This window comes from Ursus arctos, unplaced genomic scaffold (genome assembly GCF_023065955.2).
Source record: "Ursus arctos isolate Adak ecotype North America unplaced genomic scaffold, UrsArc2.0 scaffold_7, whole genome shotgun sequence".
NCBI classification, from domain to species: Eukaryota; Metazoa; Chordata; class Mammalia; order Carnivora; family Ursidae; genus Ursus; species Ursus arctos.
Genome location: NW_026623089.1, coordinates 52,747,516 through 52,769,298, shown reverse-complemented (window position 1 = coordinate 52,769,298; position 21,783 = coordinate 52,747,516). Strand labels below are relative to the sequence as shown.

General features: G+C 46.7%; 1 protein-coding gene across 2 annotated transcripts in view; it reads right to left on the bottom strand.

The window, feature by feature from the left end:
- Positions 1-18,657, bottom strand: part of PSAP (prosaposin) — a 32,597-nt gene extending 13,940 nt beyond the window's left edge. For both annotated transcript variants that reach the window (XM_057308496.1, XM_026504414.4), the window contains exons 1-2: positions 18,514-18,657; positions 1,250-1,383 (exon numbers count right to left, since the gene is read on the bottom strand). In XM_057308496.1, coding sequence (XP_057164479.1) covers positions 1,250-1,383; positions 18,514-18,553 — 174 coding nt within the window. In that variant the 5' untranslated portion in view covers positions 18,554-18,657. The remainder of the gene's footprint in view (positions 1-1,249; positions 1,384-18,513) is intronic.
- Positions 18,658-21,783: the final 3,126 nt, after the last annotated feature.

The window sequence follows — 21,783 nt, the reverse complement described above, 5'->3', positions numbered from 1 at the left end:
TCAGGAGCCTGTGAGGCTGCCCTATCAAAAGAGAAAGAGCTGAAGCCCTCCCTTGTCACATGCTGAATTTGAAAAGAGGAAGCCATATTAAAAACAAGATGAGAAGCAAATTAGAAACCAAATCAGAAAGTAATTTTGGCCACAGAGGGTAGTGATCTAGCAAACTCAGAAGCATTTCTAGAAGAACAGGGTTTTTAATTGTTCTCCTAACGCAGCAGCACTAGTGGCCGCTAGTGACTGAGTTTTAGACCTGGAACCGGATCCGCCCAATCAGGTGGCACATCCCAGAGCGAGCCCACGCACATTCTGCAGTCAGGTGGGACAGCCAGCAAAGCTCAGGCGTCTCCCGAGAGGGTTCAGGTGGCAGGAAGACTGCATTTGAGCGGTGTCATCTCAGAGTAACCTCATGAGTGTTAGAGCCCCACATTAGTATGCTATATTTAACACCATTTAGATGCAAGGATGACACACAAATCTGTGAAGTGTTCCATATTAAAAAAAAAAAAAAGAAAAAAAATCAGTAGCATCTTTTCCAGTTTGGCTACAGCTAGAAATAAAATTTTAAATAGCTACTAAGCTCTAGGGTCTGAATCAGTGATCTGCTTGTCTGAGAAGGGCAGAATGAAAATACCAAAAAGCACGGAAGGATTTCAAAAGTTTAGCATCTACTTTTTTTAAGATGTATTTATTTGAGAGAGAGAACACACGTGCACCTGGGGACGAGCAGCAGAGAAACTCAAGCAGACACTGTGCCGAGTGCAGAGCCCAACACAGGGCTCAATCTCATGACCCTGAGATCATGACCTGAGCTGAAACCAAGAGTCGGACGCTTAACTGACTGCGCCACCCAGGTGCCCCTAACATCTACTTTTTTGAGTGACCAAGGACAGAGCTGTGCCCGTGCACCCAGCCCCAGGAACGGAAGCTGCACACCTCTGGTCCCTCACCTGGAGCACAGAGGTGGGACGCGCACAGAGGCCCGGAAGGAGCGTGGAGTGCACACAGAGGTGGCCATGGGCGGACCTCAACCTCACTGCCACCAAGAGACTCAGTGACCTTGGGGGAATGGAACGGTAACCTCTGAGACCCTGTTTCCACTGTGCTAAAACGGATCCACCCTGCAACAGGTCCTGCCTCCCTCGCAGGGTCACCGTGAGGAGCAAACGAAGTGAGGCAAGAGAAAGCGCATTGTAAATGGCAACAGCTACAGATGGCATATGGAGATCAGTACGGTCCCGACGGCACTTACCACCGTCGGCTTGCTCCAGACGGTCTGCAGGCAGTGCTTCAGGGCCCCGCAGTCGGCTGCCGTCTTCACGTTCTGGCACCACACTGCCGAGCCTCTGGTGCATTCCTTCAGGCCTAGGACAGGGCTGGCCAGAGCTAAGAGAAACACCGGCATGAGAAGGTGGCCCGCCCCACTCAGCCACCCAGGCTGAAGGACCAGCCCAGGCACTGCACGCCACACAAACCACACAGCGGCACTGGGTCCAGAAGCTCAGTGACCGTCTAAGTCAGTCTAGGTCACGGGGCTGGGAGGGAGCGGGGAGTACCTGGTTTGCTTTTTTCCTCCTGAACTATGTTAAACAGTATCAGGCTTTTTCATCTTTATAACCTTAAAATCTTCCATGAATAAAAGAAATCATGGGAAAACACTGGCAGATTTTGTTAGAATTTTAACTTCTATAGAATGACAAAGCCAGGTTTTTTGAATCTGGAGGGAAAACAAGATTCATATTCTTATTACAAAAAACAATGATTTTTAATGTTCTAGTAGAAGAGCCCTTTTGTAAAGCTCACTTTGTGAATATGTTCTCATAAACAAGTCTAACAAAAAACCCTCCATAATCCATTCCTGTATCACCCAGTGAACACGTGTCCGCTCAAAACTGGGGGGGCGGCATGTGGTAATGAAGAAAGGACTAGGGCAGAAGTCAATGCGCAGAAATGGGACTAGGGAAAAACACAGGAAAGGTACAAAGTCCCCTAGGACCAAAGAAATGCAGGTTACAGCAAGAAGGTGTCATATTTTGAAAGCTAAATAGCCAAGGGGAAGAAAAGTGGCAAGTTTGTCATAAAATATGCATTTGTAAGGCCAGTAAGTGTGACCGGTAAGGACTTCTTAGTATATTAATGTATTTCAAAAACTGGGGGGGGGGGGGGGAACCCTCTTCAAAAAAGTAATCCACTTCTGGGGCACCTTGGAGGCTCAGTCGATTAAGCATCCCGACTCTTGATCTCAACTCAGGTCTTATCTCAGGGTTGTGAGTTCAAGCCCCACATTGAGCTCCATGCTAGGTGTGGAACCTACTTTAAAAAAAAAGTAATCCACTTCTAGAAATAGATTTTAAGGAAATACAGCAATCCAAGAGGCAAAATATGATATGCATAACTGTATTTATGAAGTATAGTTCACAATACTAAGAATAAAAGTAGATGTAACCTGAATGGCCAAAAATAGAGGGGGAAAAAAACGATACTCTTACTACAAAGATTATGTAGCTGTTAAGTATAAAAATATTATGTGTCACGTAGAAAAATAATTCAAGAATATGAAATTATACAGAAGTTGCACAAAAAACAGAACGAAGCAGGTGGTTGGCTGAACTCCCAACGTCATGATGTATACGAATAATTCTTTAAAAATATTTTATAAACTACCTTAAGAGTACCTATGTTTCTTACAATAGGTCTATGGTAACCTTGACTTTGGCACCTCATCTCTCAGCCAACAATTCCGCTAAAAAACAACAGATTCCACCAGGCTACACAAAGATGGGTGACGGCGCAGGAGGCCGACTCCAACAACACCTCAGTAGGGCAGAACCACCTTCTACTGTGAAAAGGAAACACGAGACCCAAGTCTGAGGAGAAAGCCCACAGCCACCGATGAACCAGACTTGAGAACCTCAGGAGTCATGCGGCACTTCGCTTCAGTTTGTAAGCCAACGAGAAGGCGCAGCGATTCCACAGACGTGTAACACACACGCGGTATACAAAGCGTGGAGGCTGGTAGGTGCTCTCGCTCCAGGAGAGGGAAGGCAATGAAATGCGGTCATTACTAGCTGTTTAACCAAAGCTATAGTCCACAAACTACTCACAAAAGACTGAGTCACAGGTCTGCAGAAAGCTTAAGCCCGATGATCTGCACCCTTTCGGACACCCGCAAATGAATTATTAATCTGCTACCCAGGTTACTGCCTTCGATGCCCCTTTGCAGCAAAAATCGCATCCATAACCATTTCACAAACGCAGCCGAACTAGCCACATTCCAACAGCCGTTGGCTTGGACCCTGGTTTCCAGGCAGAAACATGCAGCAGATTCAACAGTACATACTAATCCCCAGATGGTTCACAGAAGTTTAGCACCCGTAATGTAGCCAAGCGAGGCTGGGGCCAGCCCTGAGCTGTAGGTCCGGGTAAAGGGGAGGGGGCAACAATTGTGTCACAAGGGTAAGGGCTCTGGGAAGTGGGGGGGGGGGGGGGGTCCACAAAGACAGCACACATAACCAAGAGGTTCCAGCAGCACCTCCCATGCTCCTTCCATGCACTGGGCCCTAGGGATCCTGAAAAGCACCCAAGATACACCAACTGGTTCTACCTCCAATTGGGAGAAAATATGCCGGAAAAATAACAGGAAGCTACAAAATGAGTCTCTAGGCAAAAGAATGCACAGAGATACAAAGGGAAGCCAGAAGAGGTTAGACATCAACAGATGAGAGCCAGACAGGATTCAGAGAGACAGGCAGGGCCAGGGAGCAGCCCTCCCTACATAAGGCCTGACCACCATCCTCCATTCTCACAAGTCACAGTGAACTAGAACTTTGATCCGGGGTTTTTCTCCAACCATCCCAGTCAGGAATTGGATACAAGGACGAAAATCCATCAAGTTTCAGGAACAGGATGCACTATCAGAGGCCCACGAAGCAAGAATACTTTGTAGCTTATTTACTCCTTCAAGGAACTTGGAACAGTAATCACGTACAATAATGACTTTGTTACCAGCTTTGGCCAAACTGTTCTGGCCTAAAAGTAGTCTTGGGTAGCTGGTTATCTGAGGTTAGTCCAGCTAACAAACACCCAAGTCATTCCACAATCCCAACAGTTACTGTCACTCCATGGCCCACCTCAGAACTTTCACAAGTAAAAGGAATTTATGCATGGTGGCCAAGCTGGTAGACCTATGAAATCCTCAAAGTCAAATCTAGAACATTTCATGGACACTGGGAAATAAACTAAACTCCCAGCTCCTAGAAATTAAATTCTCAGTAAGACACTCCCATGGTCCTCCGACCTAAAGCCAAATTTTTAAAGGTGCCTATTAGAAAAATAGTCTGTGGTATACAACAAATCTGATATCCTAAAATGACCCAATGTCTATGAACAGAAACAACTGTGTGTCCTCAGGATCCGTAACGTGAGGCTGACACACAAGCGTGGGTGATGCCAGTGAGCTACCCGGGGACGGCTCAGGGGCTTATTTCAGGACCTGATGCCCTGTGAGGGAACCAAACGGTGGGATCAGAACACTCTGAGACGCGAATCCTTTTCCTGGAAAATGTATTAAATACACAACACCCTCACGCCATTTCAGGGAGCTCGCAGACACTACCCCTGTCCAGGGACCCCAGCTGAGGACTGAAGCCTGGCTCTAAAAGCAAACATGGGTTTTCTCCACCCAAGTGGGAAAACAACTAAGAAGGCGTGATTACCAAACTCCACTGACTGGGCCAAGAACACTGCGCTCAGGCAGCAGGGAAAAGTGGACAGACTTGGGCTGACTCCACGGGTGGGAGGGACAGACCCCGAAGAAATGGTGGTATGTTAACAGAAACGGGCCGATGACAAGTCCTGGAGCAGCAAAAAGACTAGCTGCACAGGGGCAGCTGGAGGAGGCTTCTTCAAAATGAAATTTGAACTGGCCCCTGCAAGACAGAAATACAAAAGACCGGCTGAGAGGGGGAAAGGGAATTCCTGAACATTCCAAAGGAGAGAAATCTTTGTCTTCTCAGGAGCCAGGCTGCAATGACAGACCTCAGGCCCAATGAGAAGATCTCATCTGGCACACTAGTCCCTATGTGAAAAATCACCATGGGCAATAGCTCATGCTACGGTCTTAAAAACCCAGGCATGATGTGGGAGAACTGAAAAGGGGGGGGGAGATTCAGATGATGGGGCACCTGACTCGAATGGAAAGCTCATACCAAAAATTCCAAGCAAAAAGTGGTAGCAACAGGATGAAAGAAAAGCTACCAGAAAGATTCCAAAAGGACAGCTAGAAAAATGAAACTCACAGGGTTAAACTTAAATGTAAACACGAGGGGCACCTGCCTTTGGCTCAGGTTGTGATCCCAGGGTCTGGAATGGATCCCCCACATCAGGCTCTCTGCTCAGCGGGGAGCCTGCTTCTCTCTCTCCCTCTGCCTGCTGTGAGCCCTGCTTGTGGGCTCTCTCTCTCTCTCTGTCAAATAAAGAAGTAAAATCTAAAAAAAATCATAATGAAAATAAAAAAAAAACAAATGTGAACACAAGCCCGTGGAGGGGCAGTGGTGCTCAAGCCTCAGGAAGGGCAGAACACACCTGCTTTGCTTCCCCGAGTCAGTGCCAAGCACAGCAGGTCGGAAAGGTGAGGGCACGTGACACCATTCCCGAGACCCTTAGAAGACTGGAGGTGTTCAGCTGGGAGAGACAGTGTTTCAGAGAAACTGCCATCTTCATAGGGAAAGGATGCTTTCCACCTATCACAACGGAGAGGATCTGCTGTGTGAGGTTTCAGACCCAGACCTGAGAGCAATGGGTAGAGGCTAAGGCAAACAGACCACAGCTCGAGGCACGGGCCGTCCGCAGGGTCATAAAGAGGGAGTGAGCTGCCTCATCAGATGATGACCTCTCCAAAAGCAGAAGCAACCACACAGAAACAAAATGCCCAACCTACAAGGAATTCTGTGTGAGAGATCCTGCGTGGTGAGCAGCGCTAAAAGCCCTCTTAGGGGCCACACATCTTCACTCCCGTAACAATGAGGCAAACGACATTTTCAGTGGGTATACATAACCAACATATAAAAATTACCCTAAGCCACTTTCTGATGAGTTGTTTCTCGAAACATGCTCCCAGCAAAGCTTTCATCTCTATTCTCATTCTCCCACACTCTGCCCCCAAACACCAACTTCCTTCTTTTGAGGCAATATGCTGAACTCTAAGAAAGTTCTTAGAAAACATGTGCCTGACCCCTTGGAGAGTTCTAATTAAATATGTTAAGGCACAAACACTCCTCAGGGCGAACCAGGCACTACCCCTCTGGGTTCCAAGGCCTGCCACTTGAGCCCTCAATGACAACACACTGGTAAACTGAGATTACAGAAATCATCCCTTCAGAGACACTAAAACCCTTCGGGCAAGTTTCCTTTTATTAAGGAAAGACAGGCTTTGTGTTGTTTTCTAAGACCAAGAACTTCAATTGTATTTCCTTAGCAAAGGAATGGGTGCACTGTGTTCCCTTTTTACTCCCCAGGCCTAAAAGAAAACAGACATGTTCTTTTTTTTTTTTTTTTTTAAGATTTTATTTATTTATTTGACTGAGATAGAGACAGCCAGCGAGAGAGGGAACACAAGCAGGGGGAGTGGGAGAGGAAGAAGCAGGCTCCTAGCGGAGGAGCCTGATGTGGGGCTCGATCCCACAATGTCAGGATCACGCCCTGAGCCGAAGGCAGACGCTTAACCGCTGTGCCACCCAGGCGCCCCTGAAAACAGACATGTTCTAAAGGACCCACATGTAGGTCATTTATAACAAAGAGGCTGTAATGCAATCTTCCTTTACTAAGAACGGCGGCCATGAGCTGGACCAGAAATGGGTTTGCAGCAGCTCTTGCCTCTAGACAAAAACCTCAGTGGGCCTGGAAGGCAGGGAGAGCTCACTAGAGCCACGTTGTTTTAGGTGTGATGACCTCTTGCAAAAAGAAAGTAACCCTTGCACTTGGAAAATGAGACCTCCAAGGTAGGTGACCCACCATCTAAAGTAAATGTTTTTCAAATGTGGGAAATTGAAAAAAAAAAACAAAGCGAAACAAAACAAGATCTGCCTCCACGTCCCACCCAAATAAATGACCTTCAGCTACTCACTGTCCTGAGCTTGCTCTCCATCTGTAAAATGAAGATGCAGCTACTGGGGTCACTGGAACGTTGCTGAGAATCAAGGCGACATCATTATGCACTTCCAACTGCCAGAATGATTACATCTCTCAGCCATCACGCCTTTGCCAGCCTCACTCTGGCACTTTCATTTATCCACATATCTCGACTCCCTACCAGACTGGCTTTGAAATCAGACCGTCAAGGGCTCAGATCACAGCTCACCAATTCTAGTCAGGTGACCTGACAACTTCAGTCTTCCAATCTGCAAAATGGGCCTATTACTAGTACTCCTAGAAGTTCATAAAAGTAACCAGTATTCGTAAAACACAAGGCAGGACTACAGAAGTCAAGTGCTATCATCATCCTCATCACCACCTGTAGTAGCAACAGCAGGACTTTCTCTGATCCACTTCCTGCCCAAAACAGGTGCTCCCACAAATAGTGGAATCCAGGCTGTTGTGTCTGTTTACTCTGCATTTCATCAAGTACTTCACTGGCAGCTTAAAGACCTAAAGAGTTACATCCCAAATGCTAGTCACACAGAGTGGAACACAGGCTCCACGCAGAAGCCCAGGAGTCGACACTATGTACACAGGTGCTACACAAGAGGTTTGCATGAGCAAGAATGAGAGGGGCCCAGCAAGGCACTAACAACACCACAGACGAAATGCTCTCAATAATTCATGACACTGGAGCTAGGGGCTTCTTTGCCTCCAATCCTGATATAGTTGTCATAGTTCAAATTCTTTCTGGAACCCACCTTTTTCAGAAAAGCCCCCTCCAAACCTTTCCTTTTCGGGAAGGACGAGGAGGCAATATGACAAAATGATGGCTGCCCTGAGTGCTGGGGGGAACACTGGCCTGACTGAAACCCCCTGCTCTGCTAGCGATTAATGCCAAGACCTGGACAACTACTTATGCCACAATCATCTGCAAAATATGGAAAAAAGAGCGCCCCTTTCTCGGGAATTCTGTGAAAATCAATGAGAAAGCAAAGGAAGGACAGAGTGCCGGGTATCTACAAAGCTCAGTTAATTGTGCACCTAACTGTTAATGATGGACTTGAGGGAAGAATCACCAATGGAAAGCGTTCACGTTCTGATTTGTATTATCGTGGTACAATTTCTTCCCATGTTACCTTCCAAGTCAGAAAAAAGTTAAACCTTACCCACCAGTTTCAGGGAACAATTATTACTGCCCAATATGGCAGAAACTGAAACTGTATCCTACAGGGTTAAAGAGGCTGAAACTATGAGGATTTAAAGCTTGTTTTTTCACAGACCTGTTTCTCCCTAATCGGCTGTTGTTTCTTTTCAGACCCCAGTAACAAATCCACTAGCTGTCCCTGCAGAGGCCTGGGCTCAAGGTTACTGATAAGATTTCAGCCTACGAGCAAGCAAGACCCTGCATTCCTTACCTGAGATAGGAGCCCAAAACCCCATCCAGTTTATAGGGGCTCTCAGAGCATCCACATAGCCCCTCTACTTAAGATGATGATGGCAGGACCCCAATTTGGCCTCATTTTAATTTCACGTCCCCACCCCAAAGTGAACATGGGAGAGGTCACATACGTGCTTGCTCAACGTACATGTTCCACCTTTCCTCATGAACAGTCCTGTTTCCCCACCCTTTTCATCAACACACATACGTAATCTCAACCCCTGATTATAAAACTTGTTCTGTCCCCCTTCAGGGAGGAGGATCTGAGGCTTGCCCTCTCCTCTCCTTGTTTGGCTGGCTTTCAAATAAACGCTTCCCTTGCTGCAAACCTGATGTCTCAGAGACTGGCTTTGTTGCACACCCAAGAGAGGAACTTGGGTTTGGTTACGAGACCACAAATTGTTCCCTATATCCATTCTCCACTCCCTTCATGGGAGCAGAAGCACAGATTTTTAGCTACACACATGGCTGCCAAGATTTAAAAACTACATTTCCCAGTCTCCCTTGTAGCGGGGTCTGGCCGTGAAACCACATTCCGGCCTTGAAAGACAAGCGTGACGGCTGGATCTTTAGCACTCATGAAGAAAGGGGCTAGACCTCAAGGATGCAGTCTCTCAGTGCTTCTGGAAGTAGAACCACCACACTAGGCCTGGACTGTCTGGCTCCTGCACTTCCCGTGGAAGGACAGGGGCGGTTCTATTATATTTAAGCCATACTATTCTAGGTCTCTGTTGTCTGCAGTCAAACCTAAGCCTAACTAAATACCAGCTTCATCATCTACCTCACTCACCAGAAGAGCCCCAAAGGACTCCACTAAGGATATTTTAAGTCTTCATACGTAACTTAATCACCGAAGGTTTTCAAAAACACTCTCAGAATGAAGGGGACAACCTTTCCAAGAAGATGTAGCTTATGCTCCATTTGTTAAAACAGTCTTATTATTTTAGCCATTGTTTTTCCTTGTAAATATCTTAGGTAACATATGCTAAATACTGTTCAGAGTCTAGTTACCAAAAAAAGGGTAACAGAAAATGCAAGCAGCTTCGCAGCACCAGTGATCCGAGGAGACATTCCACAGGGCAATGGATCTGCCGCCTGGGAAATGGAGCACCATGGCAACAGGCAGGCTGCTAGGAAACCAGGAGAGGCTAAGCCCCGGGGAGGGGCAGCAAATACCTCAGGCTCCCTGCACTCAAGACATTTCTCAGAACTCAGGTTCTTGGGTCCTGCAGGAAATTAAAGCAATCCACTCAACACTGACTGCTCCATCCAAAAGCTGGCTTCTACGGCAAGGAGCACCTGTCTCCTCTTTAGAGGATCCTGTTTTGGGAAGCATTCTGCGGAGCCAAATAAAAACACTGCCCATTTCATCATTCAGAATAGCATATGCTCCAAGGTCTGCCTTGATCTGAAGGAAGTAAGGTCCAAAAATTCCTCTTATCACAAAAGGAAACTATAGCGATAAAGTTCTGGAGCTCGCCTGGCTGACATCCCATCACCTCTGGCCCCAATAAGCTATTAGTTCTGTTATCTAAGACAAAGGTTCTTCCCTGTTTCTCCTCTCCCTCAATTTTTCCCTCCTCTTGCTCCTTAATTTTTCTCACAAGTAAGATCATTCCAGGACAAAAAACTGATCGGGACACCTGGGTGGCTCAGTCAGTTGAGGGTCTGCCTTCAGCTCAGGTTATGATCCCAGGGTCCTAGGATCGAATCGCACATCGGGCTCCTGCTTCTCCCTCGGCCTGCCGCACTCCCTGCTTGTGCGCGCTCTCTCTCTGACAAATAAATAAAATATTTAAAAAAAAAAAAAAAAAGGACAAAAAACTGATCTACGTGGAGAAGGCAAGAGAGTGGTCAGGCAAATCGGCTTGTGCAATCAACTGAAACACCAAGGGACAAGAGTGCAATCCTCATACCTTGCACAAGAGTGATGCAATGTGGCATAATTAATTTGGGGAAGAGAAATTCCTATCTAGTTCATTCAAGAGCACTTCAATGCAACATAAACTGCTACAAAGAAAGCTCTTCTTCTGAGTGTTAACCTATCAGGTGGTGATCAGAGATGAACTTCAATCACCTTAGACAGGATGCCGCCACAACTGGACCATGAAGAAATGAACCCCTGGCCGGACTGCCCAGGGTCCAGTCAGGTGAACAGGTCCAGGTAGACGTCAACAGTTCTAGTCCCGGCCCAGATGCTGCAAAGTCAACTCAGTCACCTAGAAGCCACCATGGGTTCTACCCCATCCCTGCTAACAGGCTGGGTGGTCTCAGCACACCTGGAGAAGGCAATAATATGCTAAAAAAGGATCTCATGCAAACCGCACTAATACAGAAGTACAGTGCTCTGGGCCTGTCCCACAGGATCATTAGAAAGTTTCAGATACGTGTAAATATGTCAACTATGTATGGCACTTCTGACTCACCTTCGTCAATAAAAGGAATACAGCCCTTCATTTGAAATGCCAAGATCTAAACTTCAGACCACGGCACAGATTAGGCTAGGATATCAGGATGCCCCAGCATTCTGATTCCGCTGCTTTCACCTCAGAGGGCTGTTGTGAGGATTAAACCAATGTGAAGCAAAAAGCACTCGGAACAGTACTGGATACACAAACTCTCAATTAAGTGGTAATTATGATGCCTGTAGCTCCTGCAAAGCAGCTATATAACCAGTGGTTCTCAAAGTGTGATCCAGAGAACCCTGAAGGTCCCGGAGATTCCTTCAGGGCATCCAGGAGGTCAAAATTCTCATAATAGTAATACCAAGGCATTAGCTGCCTTTTTCACTTATTCAGTCCGACATGTGCGGTGGAGTTTTTCCAGAGGCATATGGCACGTGACACAGCAGCACACCGCATGCAGACACAGCAGACAATCTAGCCAGGTGTTAGAAAAACTGCAAAAATGTCAAACAAGCCATTCTTCTCACTTAATATGTCCGTGTTTAAGAAACGTTATTTTTCACTAAAATTATGTAATGCTTACCATTTCTAAAAGATTATTTTTTTAATTGTCAGCTTAACTGATAAGATGGTAAATATCAATAGCTAGGGCCCACATCACCAAAAGCTGTTTGGGGTCCCTCAACTCATGAGTATATAAGGATGGGGAGACGAAAAAGCTTTAGAGCCACCATTTACGAAGAGCCAATTTGTGGAACCCAACGGAAGGGAAATAACTTCTCAAATTATAGCTGGTTCCCTTTTCAGATTCACCACAAATCACAGCCACCAGAGTATCTAAGTTCTGTTAGACTCCTAATGTCTCTACCGCCTACAGAAAACCCTCTCCAACAGTCTTATGGGTCCCTCTAACCTGGATGTAGAAACTATTACAATGGTCGACACTTCACCTGAGCTCAAAGTCACTGCCGATTTGTCAACTCCAAGACACAAAATCTTAAAACGGCTTTCAGTAAATACAATGTTTTTTTTATTTGTGATAAAGACTTGGCACTATCCACACTGAAGTTTCAGGCACAGTAATCTGCCTGGGCTGAAGTCCACTTGGCAGCACCTCACACCACCATTTAGCAACACTGAGCGCCTAGTAGGGGCCGAGCACAGTCACACACACACTGCAGACAGACCAACTGCAAATACACATAGCACAGAATGTCAGGTAGCGGTGAGTGCTATGAAGACACATGAGGCCAAGTCAAATGAAGAACAAGACTAGGGCAGGACAGCATGGCCATTTAGATGGAGCAGTGGGGAATTCGGATGAGGCAACAACGGAGCAGACAACTGAGTGGAGGGAGGAATGCACGGGGATCATCTCAGGAGGAAAATGTTCCAGACAGGTGGCACACAGAATGCAAAGGCTCGGAGGATAAACAGGGCACCAGAGGCTGGAAATGGGAGGAAGAGGGAGAAGAGCTCTGAAAGGCAGCCAAAAGCCAGATAACATGCAACCCTGCAAGACAAACCTTGGGTTTTAATCCTTGTGAGACAGGAGGCCATGTGACCCTCTGCTATCGATGCCTACACTTGCAGGACAGCATCCCATCACCACTGGTAAAGGAAGTTTTTTTTTTTCTTTACTGTAGTGTCACCCCAAAGACTGGCCAAAAGAACTTTCTATAGTATCGCCTTCAATCTAATTTATGAAATCCCCCTTAAAGTAAATACTTCCTTTTCAAAAGCAGTGCTGTCCAAATATGGCCAGGATTAAATTTTAAAATTTAGAAGTGTCATTAGGATTCACAGCACTTTTTCTGGGAAAAAAAAAAAAAAGATGTCCATCGATGAGGTTAACTAAACTGATACATGCATACAATGAAATCCTCTGCGACTGTTTTTTCAACAGCTGGGAGGTGGGAGGAGATTAAGACACCACAACTAAATGCAATGTGGAACCCTGGACTCGATCCCGGAACAGAAACATGAGATCAGTGGGAACATTGGTAAAGGCCCCATCAAGTTTGCAGTGTAGTTAACAACACTGTCCCGATGTTCACTCCTTACTTTTGGCAAATATACAGTGGATATACAAGAGTTAACAGTACAGGAAGCTGGGAGAAGGGTATACAGGAACTCACCACACTATCTTTTCAATTTTTCTGTAAATCTCAAATTATTCCAAATTTTAAAAGACAGATCTATCCGTACTAGGCATGAAATGGCCTCTAAGGTATAAATTAAAGAAGAATGCAAACCTATTCACTCTTTTATAAAATTGGCAAAGTTTACAGTCTACAGCTTAGCAAGTCCATTCCTAGGTATACCCCCTAGAGAAAGGTCTGTTCATGTGCACAAGAATTGAATAGAAGCAGTTTAAGAGAAAAACAAAGCTAGAAATAATCTAAATGCCTAGCAACGAAGTCGGACATAAACGAAATACTATACTACAGTGAAAAGATCTACACGTTATGGACATCAATGAACCTCACTAGCCAAAAGAAAAAAATTAACCCAAGAATACACACAATATTTGCACAAAATACCCAATACAAGGGATGCCTGGGTGGCTCAGTCAGTTAAGCATCTGCCTTTCGCTTGGGTCCTGATCCCACGATCAAGTCCTGCATCAGGCTCCTTGCTCAGCAGGGAGCCTGCTTCTCCCTCTGCCTGCAGCTCCCACTGCTTGTGCACATGACCTCGAGCTCCCCCCTCTCCTCTTCTCTCTCCCCCTCCCCCGTTGCTCTCTGGCAACTAAATGAATAAAAATTAAGGAAAAAAAAATACCCAATGTAACAGCATACACAGAAGGTCACACTTCCATGTTTGAGAGGATAAAGACCTGCAGAGGAATGATAAACACCAAGCCCCGGAAGGTGGTTATTTACAAAGGGAGGGGGGCTTGTTAGGCCCTGTTTCTTGAGAGCCTGTTTGGAGGTTCCAGTAGGGGAGCGCAGCTACTCGTATACCCTTGACTGAAGAACGGTCCTCCTCTATCGGGGAAGGTTGTCCTCTTCGACCGAGCGCGCAGCTTCGGGAGGGACACACATGGAGCAGTGAGGGAGGGGACACCCGCCTAGCCAGCCAGATCAGCCGAATCAACCGTGGAGATCAATGGGGTAACAGATGTCGCGGCCAGATCGCCCTCACATCCATGTTAGGCCCTGTTTCTTAACTGGGTACTGCATACATGGGTGCTCAATATAATTATTCTTCCACTTTTTTGGAGGTCTACAATGTGTGAAAAAAGACCAAGCTGGTGTAATATGCCACCATTTGCGGTTAAAAAAAAAAAAAGAGAGAAGGGGGATATCCCACACACTGTCAATTATATGTTTCTCTGGAAGGCTCCCAAAGGAACTGGTACCAGGCTGTCTCTGGGAAAGGCCTGGGGGACAGTGGTGGGAAGGAAATACACTTTTGCCCTAATTTTTACACTCTTGGACTTGTTCACTGTGTGCAGCCATTATCTCAACAGTTCACCCCCATTTCTGGATGGAGAAACCAGATGAGGGGACTTAAAACAGGTACCACGGTTAGTAACAACAGCCCCAGAATAGGAATAACTCAGATTACCAGGACGTGGCCCTGATCTGCTAGGCTGCTGATAAAGGCTGATCTCATCCGAAACCAAGTCTGGCTAACTAGAGTTGACTCCCACCCCCTCCTAACTGCTGACTGCCTATCCTGGTTTGGTTTTCTTGACCCAGTAATTACAAACAGTGCACACACTTATAAGTCAATGTAATGCTTTTATTAAATTTAAGATTTTTGAAATGAAAGAAGTTAAGAGATATCACAAAATCAAGGGCAGAGGAGAGTCACTTGTGCAGATACAACAAGGACGCCGACAGACATGACAGTTTTTATTTGTGGTACAGCAGCCAACCTTACAGTACCTGCTACCTACGCCCTCTGTACAGCAAAATACTAAAAAGCTTCACAGCAACCTTATTAGATAGGAATGATCAGTAACCCTATTTTGCAGATGGAAAGGACACTGTAACTTGCCCACAGCTCTCAGCGACATGATAAAATTCTTTTCCAGTTTCCTCTCAATCCCATTATAATTACAAATTGCAAAAGAAAACATGGAGTCTACACATTATTTTTCGGTACATAATTATTACTCAAGGACATAATTCTAGCTATTTTCTGAACTTCACAGAACAACAACAAAGTAAAGCAACTAGTACTTCTGCAACAACCAAATTCTTCATCCCAATCACTGTATTTTTCACAATTATTTTAAAATTATTGAGGGGGGAAAAGAAAAAGGCATGGTAAAATAATCAGTATTCCCTTCTGCTGATTTAAAGAAAATCTAATCCTTCCTGGTGGCAGAACCAAATAGGAGCCAGAAAGCAAGGCTTTGAGCCTGGCATCCAGTAATCTAGAATGCCCAGAATACTAGAAGACTGTCTCCAAAAGCTGTGGCACACACTTGCTCAAGTGGCATGGTCTTGGCTTAGAGAGCTTCCCATGCCTCATTAGGTGCTTTCCCCGGTCAGCAGCACCCTGTCCATCCTCCCTCTTCCCCATCTAGTCAAGCCCCAGCCTGACCATCCCAGTTTCACAAACCAAGAAAATGGAGGAACAACTTCTCTTTCCCCCGATCTAGAAAAATTCACACCACTCAACCCAATATACTTCCACTCAGAGAACCACTCATAAAAAATGTACTGGATACAACTTATCAACTGCAATTCAAGCACTTACTAAATCTGTGATTGGTTTATACAAATAAACCCTTCGTGAATTACATTAATGCTTTCAGAATAAAACTGATTATTGATTGAAAATTGAGAAATGGGATTTATCCAAAACTCCTGTCAGGTGAGAACGGAAGTTCTGCTGATATTCAGAAGGCTGCGCCGTAAATCCATGTATTGAATCATCATAAAAATAAGCTATCAAATGAATATATGTGTATATGTAATATATTCTAGCATCCCCAGAGAGCCTACCTGCCTCACTGTTGGGCACACAGCACTCACTTGTTAGCCACCGCACAAGTGACAGTAACAGGGCCCCTAAGTTTCACCGAGCACATACTACATCCCAGGAACCACGCCACATGCTTTACATGTATCACCTCATTAACACCGGCCCTGCCTTTTTCCGTGAGAGGAGTCACCCAACAGTATGCCCTTACCAAATGATTCCATTTGCAGAAAGTTCACAAACAGTTATTATTACATCTGCAGTGCTAGAAGCTAACAAAGTGGTGTCCTTTGGGGCAGGTGTAACAGGGTAGTGAATGGGGGAGGCACAGGGGCTTCTGGAGGCTACTAATGCTCTCTGTTCCTTGACTCTGGGGGCTGCTTACAGTGGTTAACGTTCACTCTTGATAACTCATCAAGCTGTACATTTAAAAAGTGCATGTTTTCAGTATATAAATTACAACCCAGTCAGTTTGTAAAAGCTAAGTGTTGATGGAAGGCTATGGAAAGAGCAAGCACAGTCAGGAGTCCTGGTTTCTGATCCTGCCTTCCCCGGTAAACAGCCTGTGATTTGGGAGAGTCACTTCTGGAGGCACATCGGTGTCTTCATTCCTTAAGAGTTTAGATTAGATGCCCTCCAATTTTTCTCAGTATACCATTACTTTGCTTTCTTTATCAGGTGGGGAAAAGGGAGGGACCACTGGATGAACCAAAAAACAAAAACACAAAAACCCTCAAAACCAAGTGTCTCTATAATCACCAGGATGTCACTAAAACACACAACAAAGCATCTCTAGGTTCAGGATGACACTCTGTACTACGGCAGTGCCATGCTGGAATGGCAAGTTCGAAGCACGTCCCAGAGAGCAGAGGACAGCTGCAGGCACTACGCAAGTTCACTAACAAACTCGGTATCAAGGCTAGAACAAGGCCTATAATTGTAACATACTCCCACTTACTCAAGTGTTCAGGGAAGGGAAGAGGGTCCCTTTGTTAACCCAATATTCTGGTTAACCGTACTTCCAAATAAACCATGGGAGGATTTTACACTTCAAAAGAAACAAGTCCCCTTCCGGTGATCTGAGTGATTCAGAATTCCTAAGGGTCTTGTGAGGAGTGACTCACTGCCAATAAGAACAACTGTTTGATAGGGATAAAAAATTGTTCTCAACCAGTGCAGAAAATTTAGAGACTAGTAATAGTTTATCCTATAGACCATGGACTAGCAAGTAGTATCAACTCCAGTGAGAAATATTTTCTTCATTGACTATAAAACGAAAATGTTTATAAGCAGATCACCTTTCACAGCATACAAGTAAAACAAGTTTAAGAGCGTGGTTTAAGGTCAAGACACATTCTTGGGAGGTGCTCTAACATGAGAAAAACATCTTAAATCTATTTCACCTATAAGTAGCCTGTATCTTTGGTTTTCCATCAACCCCACCATCCACTTTATTACTAATTATCAAAATCTGAATAGCTGCATAATAGAATGGAAGCTAGCCCCTAATTACAGTTAACTAGAAAAATAAACTCAGGCTGGCCCTAACGATCCGGTTTATTCCCTTTCAGTAAGCTGTAACGCCTGAAAAAACCCAGACTTGGGATCCTCTCCGCATAGAAATTAAAATTTGGCTCCACGACTATAAAACGAGAGAAGTTTGATAAGTACTCAACTTCACTCATTTTCCTTTACCATGATGACTTAAAAGAGGTTTAAGATGTGAAGACATGAGTTTGGGGCACAGTAACTGAGAAAGGTCACAGTAACATGGGGAGGGCAGGAGGGATCCTTCTAATTCCAGGAAGGCAATGTAGCTGGCTCCCAACCGTTGCCTTCATAGCCCGCAACGACTTTAATAGCCATCATTATTATTTCAGGGCAACAAACAAGTGTAAGAATACTCCTGTGCACAGCTTCTCACGTACTTACATTTTCCCCCAAGATAAAGGCCGCGGCTAAAACGGGCCAGCGGCTGTGCAAGACCTTTTAAAGGAGATGAAACGTGAACTTCACTGCAAAATTATCCGCACAAAACCCTGTATTATCTTCAAGATGTAGGATCAAGAGTAAATATACAGGTAAAGATAAACATCAACAGAGATGACATACTTATGTGCTTCCTGCAACTTCAACCTTCTTAAAAACTAGGGCAACTGAGGCCAAGAGCCAAAATGTGTCCCTTAGGATGGGGCTCCAGTCCATCTCGATCACGTGCGCCCCGCACAAGCACAACACAGGTGCAGGAGGGGTCATCCTACAGGCCCACCCCCATAGATGTTGAGAGGCCTGGGGCGGCACCAATTCGAACCCGGAGGGAAACGCTACTCCTCCAGTCCCGCCCTCTTAGCCCACTCGCCCCGACCCCAGCCCTGAGCTGCCAGCCCGGGGGCTTCTCGGCGGCCAGTCTCCCAGCCTCCTCCCACAGCCCCTTCGCCCCGCAGGTATCTGCGCTGCGCGCGCGCCTGCGCACTAAGCGCCCCTCGTCAACCCCAACGGGGAGCGAGGGGCGACGCCCGGGACTGCTCCAGGTCCGGTGGGCCGCGTTCTGCGGGGAACCCCTTCCCCAGACTAGGGGGGGGTCTCAGGGCTTACCCGCGCCCAGAAGGCTGGCCAGGAGGAAGAGAGTGTACATGGCGACGCCCGACTCCGCAGTCTGCAATGCAGAGCGTCAGCTGATCCTCTGCGGCTATAAACCTGCCCCGCCCCGAAGCTGTGCACCGCGCAGGCGCAAACTCCGCCCCGGCCAGGCCTGCCTGAGCTCTCCCCGCAGCCTGACTCAGCGCGGCTCAGGGCGCCTGCGCGACTGGAGGCGGCGAGGAGAGAGGAGGAGAGCACGCGATGCGGGCGGGGCGCGGTGAATGGGAGAGGACGGGAACGGGGGGGGGGGGGGGGGGAATGGGCGGGGAGGGGAAAAACGTGTGGTGGAAGAGGAGAGGTCGTCCAAAAAGAAAACTAGTAATTGAATAAGTCAACATTAGAGATTTTATATGTATTAATAATCTTTTAAGCCTCACATTTTTTCTGAGTTACCATTTTCTGTTATTATAGAAATTATATAGAAATAATATTCTATTATTATTTCTATTCCATTTTTCAGGTGAGAATCCAAACTCAGAAAGGTTAACGACTTGATCTAAGTTCTCAAGGTCATTATTCAAGCCCACCGCCCTGCCCACATTGTCTCCTAAATGACGAATATGTGGTTACCTAGTTAGGGCCAGCGTGTAGCTTCACTCTGGGCCCTGATTTCCCTTGTTAACATTTCATATCCACAACCGCTTCTCCTCAGACAAGTTTTCAGTATTAAATACAGTCCCTCCCGAGGTCCTACCATGGTTTGTCCTGGGTTTGGACAAAGGGGAGGGCAAGATGGGGAAGAATAAGAAGTGCCTCGGCCATTGGAGAAGTGAAGCTGGAATCTGAGAACCTGGCTGTGCACCAGCCAGAGGCCTTGTTGGAGAAGGAAGTGGCCCCACACTGTGCAGCCCTCAACCTTCATCTCATTCCAGAATAAGAAAGGCCCGGGTGGCCCACACCAAACCACTTGCCCTCTACCTGTGGCTGACCCAGTCTGGTTCTGAGCAGAGGTCTCACCCCACCTTTGCCCTCTCCCAAGGGACAAGTACCTCCTAGTCCAAGGGAAGATAGGAGGGAAATGTCAGCCTATTAGGGCAGGCAGGTCCTTAAAGGTCAGTTAGTCCCATTCCATCATTATACCAAAGCGGAAGTGGGGACCAGGAAAGGGAAAGACATTTATCTAAGGTCACGCCTCACCAGAGAGGGGCAAACCCAGGGTTCCATCTGCCTCCAACAATGTGTACTCCTCCTTTAGGAACTGGAACCGGCCACAGACAGTTCTCAGAGCTTTTGGTAGGCCTCCTCCACCGCTACCCCCACACTGTGGTTCTTACTTCCCACTGGGGAGCTGACAGGGAAGTATGCACCACAGTGGGTGATGGGGAAGTGTGCACCGCAGTGGGCGATGTGAGAGGGCTGAGCAAAGTTGGGAAAAGATTTGATCTAAACTGGATGCCTCACTGGTTGGCCTCCGTGGCCAAATGGTTGCGTGGCTGCCCCAGTTGCAGGCTTCCTCGGTCCAGGCACAAGCACAGGGCCAATCACCCCCAATAGCCAGATAAACGCAGGGGAAGTGGGGCTCAAGGACACAGCCCTGTCTCTCACCTCCAGCAAAGCATCCCTGTGTGCCATACAGAAATGACAAGACTCCACGCCAAAAGGAAGCTTAGAGACCTTCCGATCATATGCTCTCACTTTGGTGGAGTTACTGAGCTCTCAGAGCTGCTTAATGACAGAGTGAACCAACCACAACTCTTTTTTAATATCCCCCTTTCTCATAACCAGAGGGATAAGTCAATGTTTTTGAGATGCATTTTTGTTACCTTCATTTGCATGCCTGGAACACAAAAATATGATCCTGCATCCATCTCCCTCCCTGTAAGGACAGAATTGTAATGACGAATATAAAAAACAGTAAGCAGATTATTGTTCTTTTTTACCAAGTCAGTAGATGCTTAAATCTCTTAAAATACCTTCTGAGCCATCTGTGCACAGGCAACAAAGAGCTATGGGACTGTTTGGACCCTTTGACCCTGCAGTACCATTCCTAGCTGTATAGCCCCCTCTTCCGGGAAATAATCCAGAACTAAGAAATGTTTTATCCAAACTAGTCACAGAAGGACCCTTTATAACAGTGGATACTGGAAAGATCCCAAATGCTGAACAATGATGGCTAACTAAGGAAGCTGGCCTGGACAAAACACTGATACGTGAAGTGCATTTGAAACAGGAGATAGAAGGAGCAAGCACTGGTACGCAACAGGCCTCGGAGGGCAGTGGGTTCCAGGAAGATACCGGCAGAGCAGGGTCCAAGCCCCGTGGTCCACCTCAAGCCCTGCCACTGACTTCCCAGAGGGCAATGCAGAGCGGGCGAGGGAGCTTCAGGTCCCCCGGTCCAGGCGTGCCCAGGGGCAGTGAGGCAGTGAGGCCCTCCTGCCCTTCTCCCTTTGAAACGGTAGGACTTTTGGTGAGGAAAGGAACAGAGAATCGGAGGTGGGAAGAGAGCCTGCTGACTGGGATTAACTCATCTCTGCACTACCTCACTCATTTCGATGTCCATGTGTTACTCAATTTTTTAAAGAAAAAGATTACGGGAAAATTTTAAAGAGAAAAGAAAATCCCCTTCATTTCCTCCCTCCTTTGAGCTCAAGTTTTCAGAAAACTGAAAAGATCTTTTTCCTCAGAAATGTGAGCCATACTGGAAATCTCAGCAGCGATCCCGATGGTTTTTCCAGTTCTGGGTCTCAATTCCTCACGAGGCCCCACTTTCAGTGCCTGAGATCTGTCAAGACCCCCACCTGCCAGATCCACCTGGATTCCACTTTCGGCCCCAGAGGGCTTCCATCTGTTACTGTTTCTACCCCTGAAAGGGTCCATGGCCAAGACAGCTGATTTAACAGAGGCATCCGCCATGAAGGCCCAGCTCACCCACTCGGCTCCCCAAACAGCCACCATGGAACCTCATCCTGCCCTGGAAGCCTCCTGCGCCACCGCCTCTGTGTCTCAAACAACCACGTCAGGCTTCTCTTCCTCCAGCCTCTCCCTCATCAAGACCTGCAGCCTTCAGCCTCCCCTGCCTGCTTTTGCTTTTCTGCCTGTTCTGGACCCCTCAGGCAGCCGCTCAGATATCAGCCCTTCCCAGGCACCCCTCTCCCCCTCACACTTCAGTCACCCACCCACCCACCAATTCCCAGCCTCTGATTTCTTCTCTTCTATCCCCACCTGAGATACTGGCTGCAGAATCAACCATTCCAGCTAGGCTCACAAGCCCTCTGTGCTACTGGG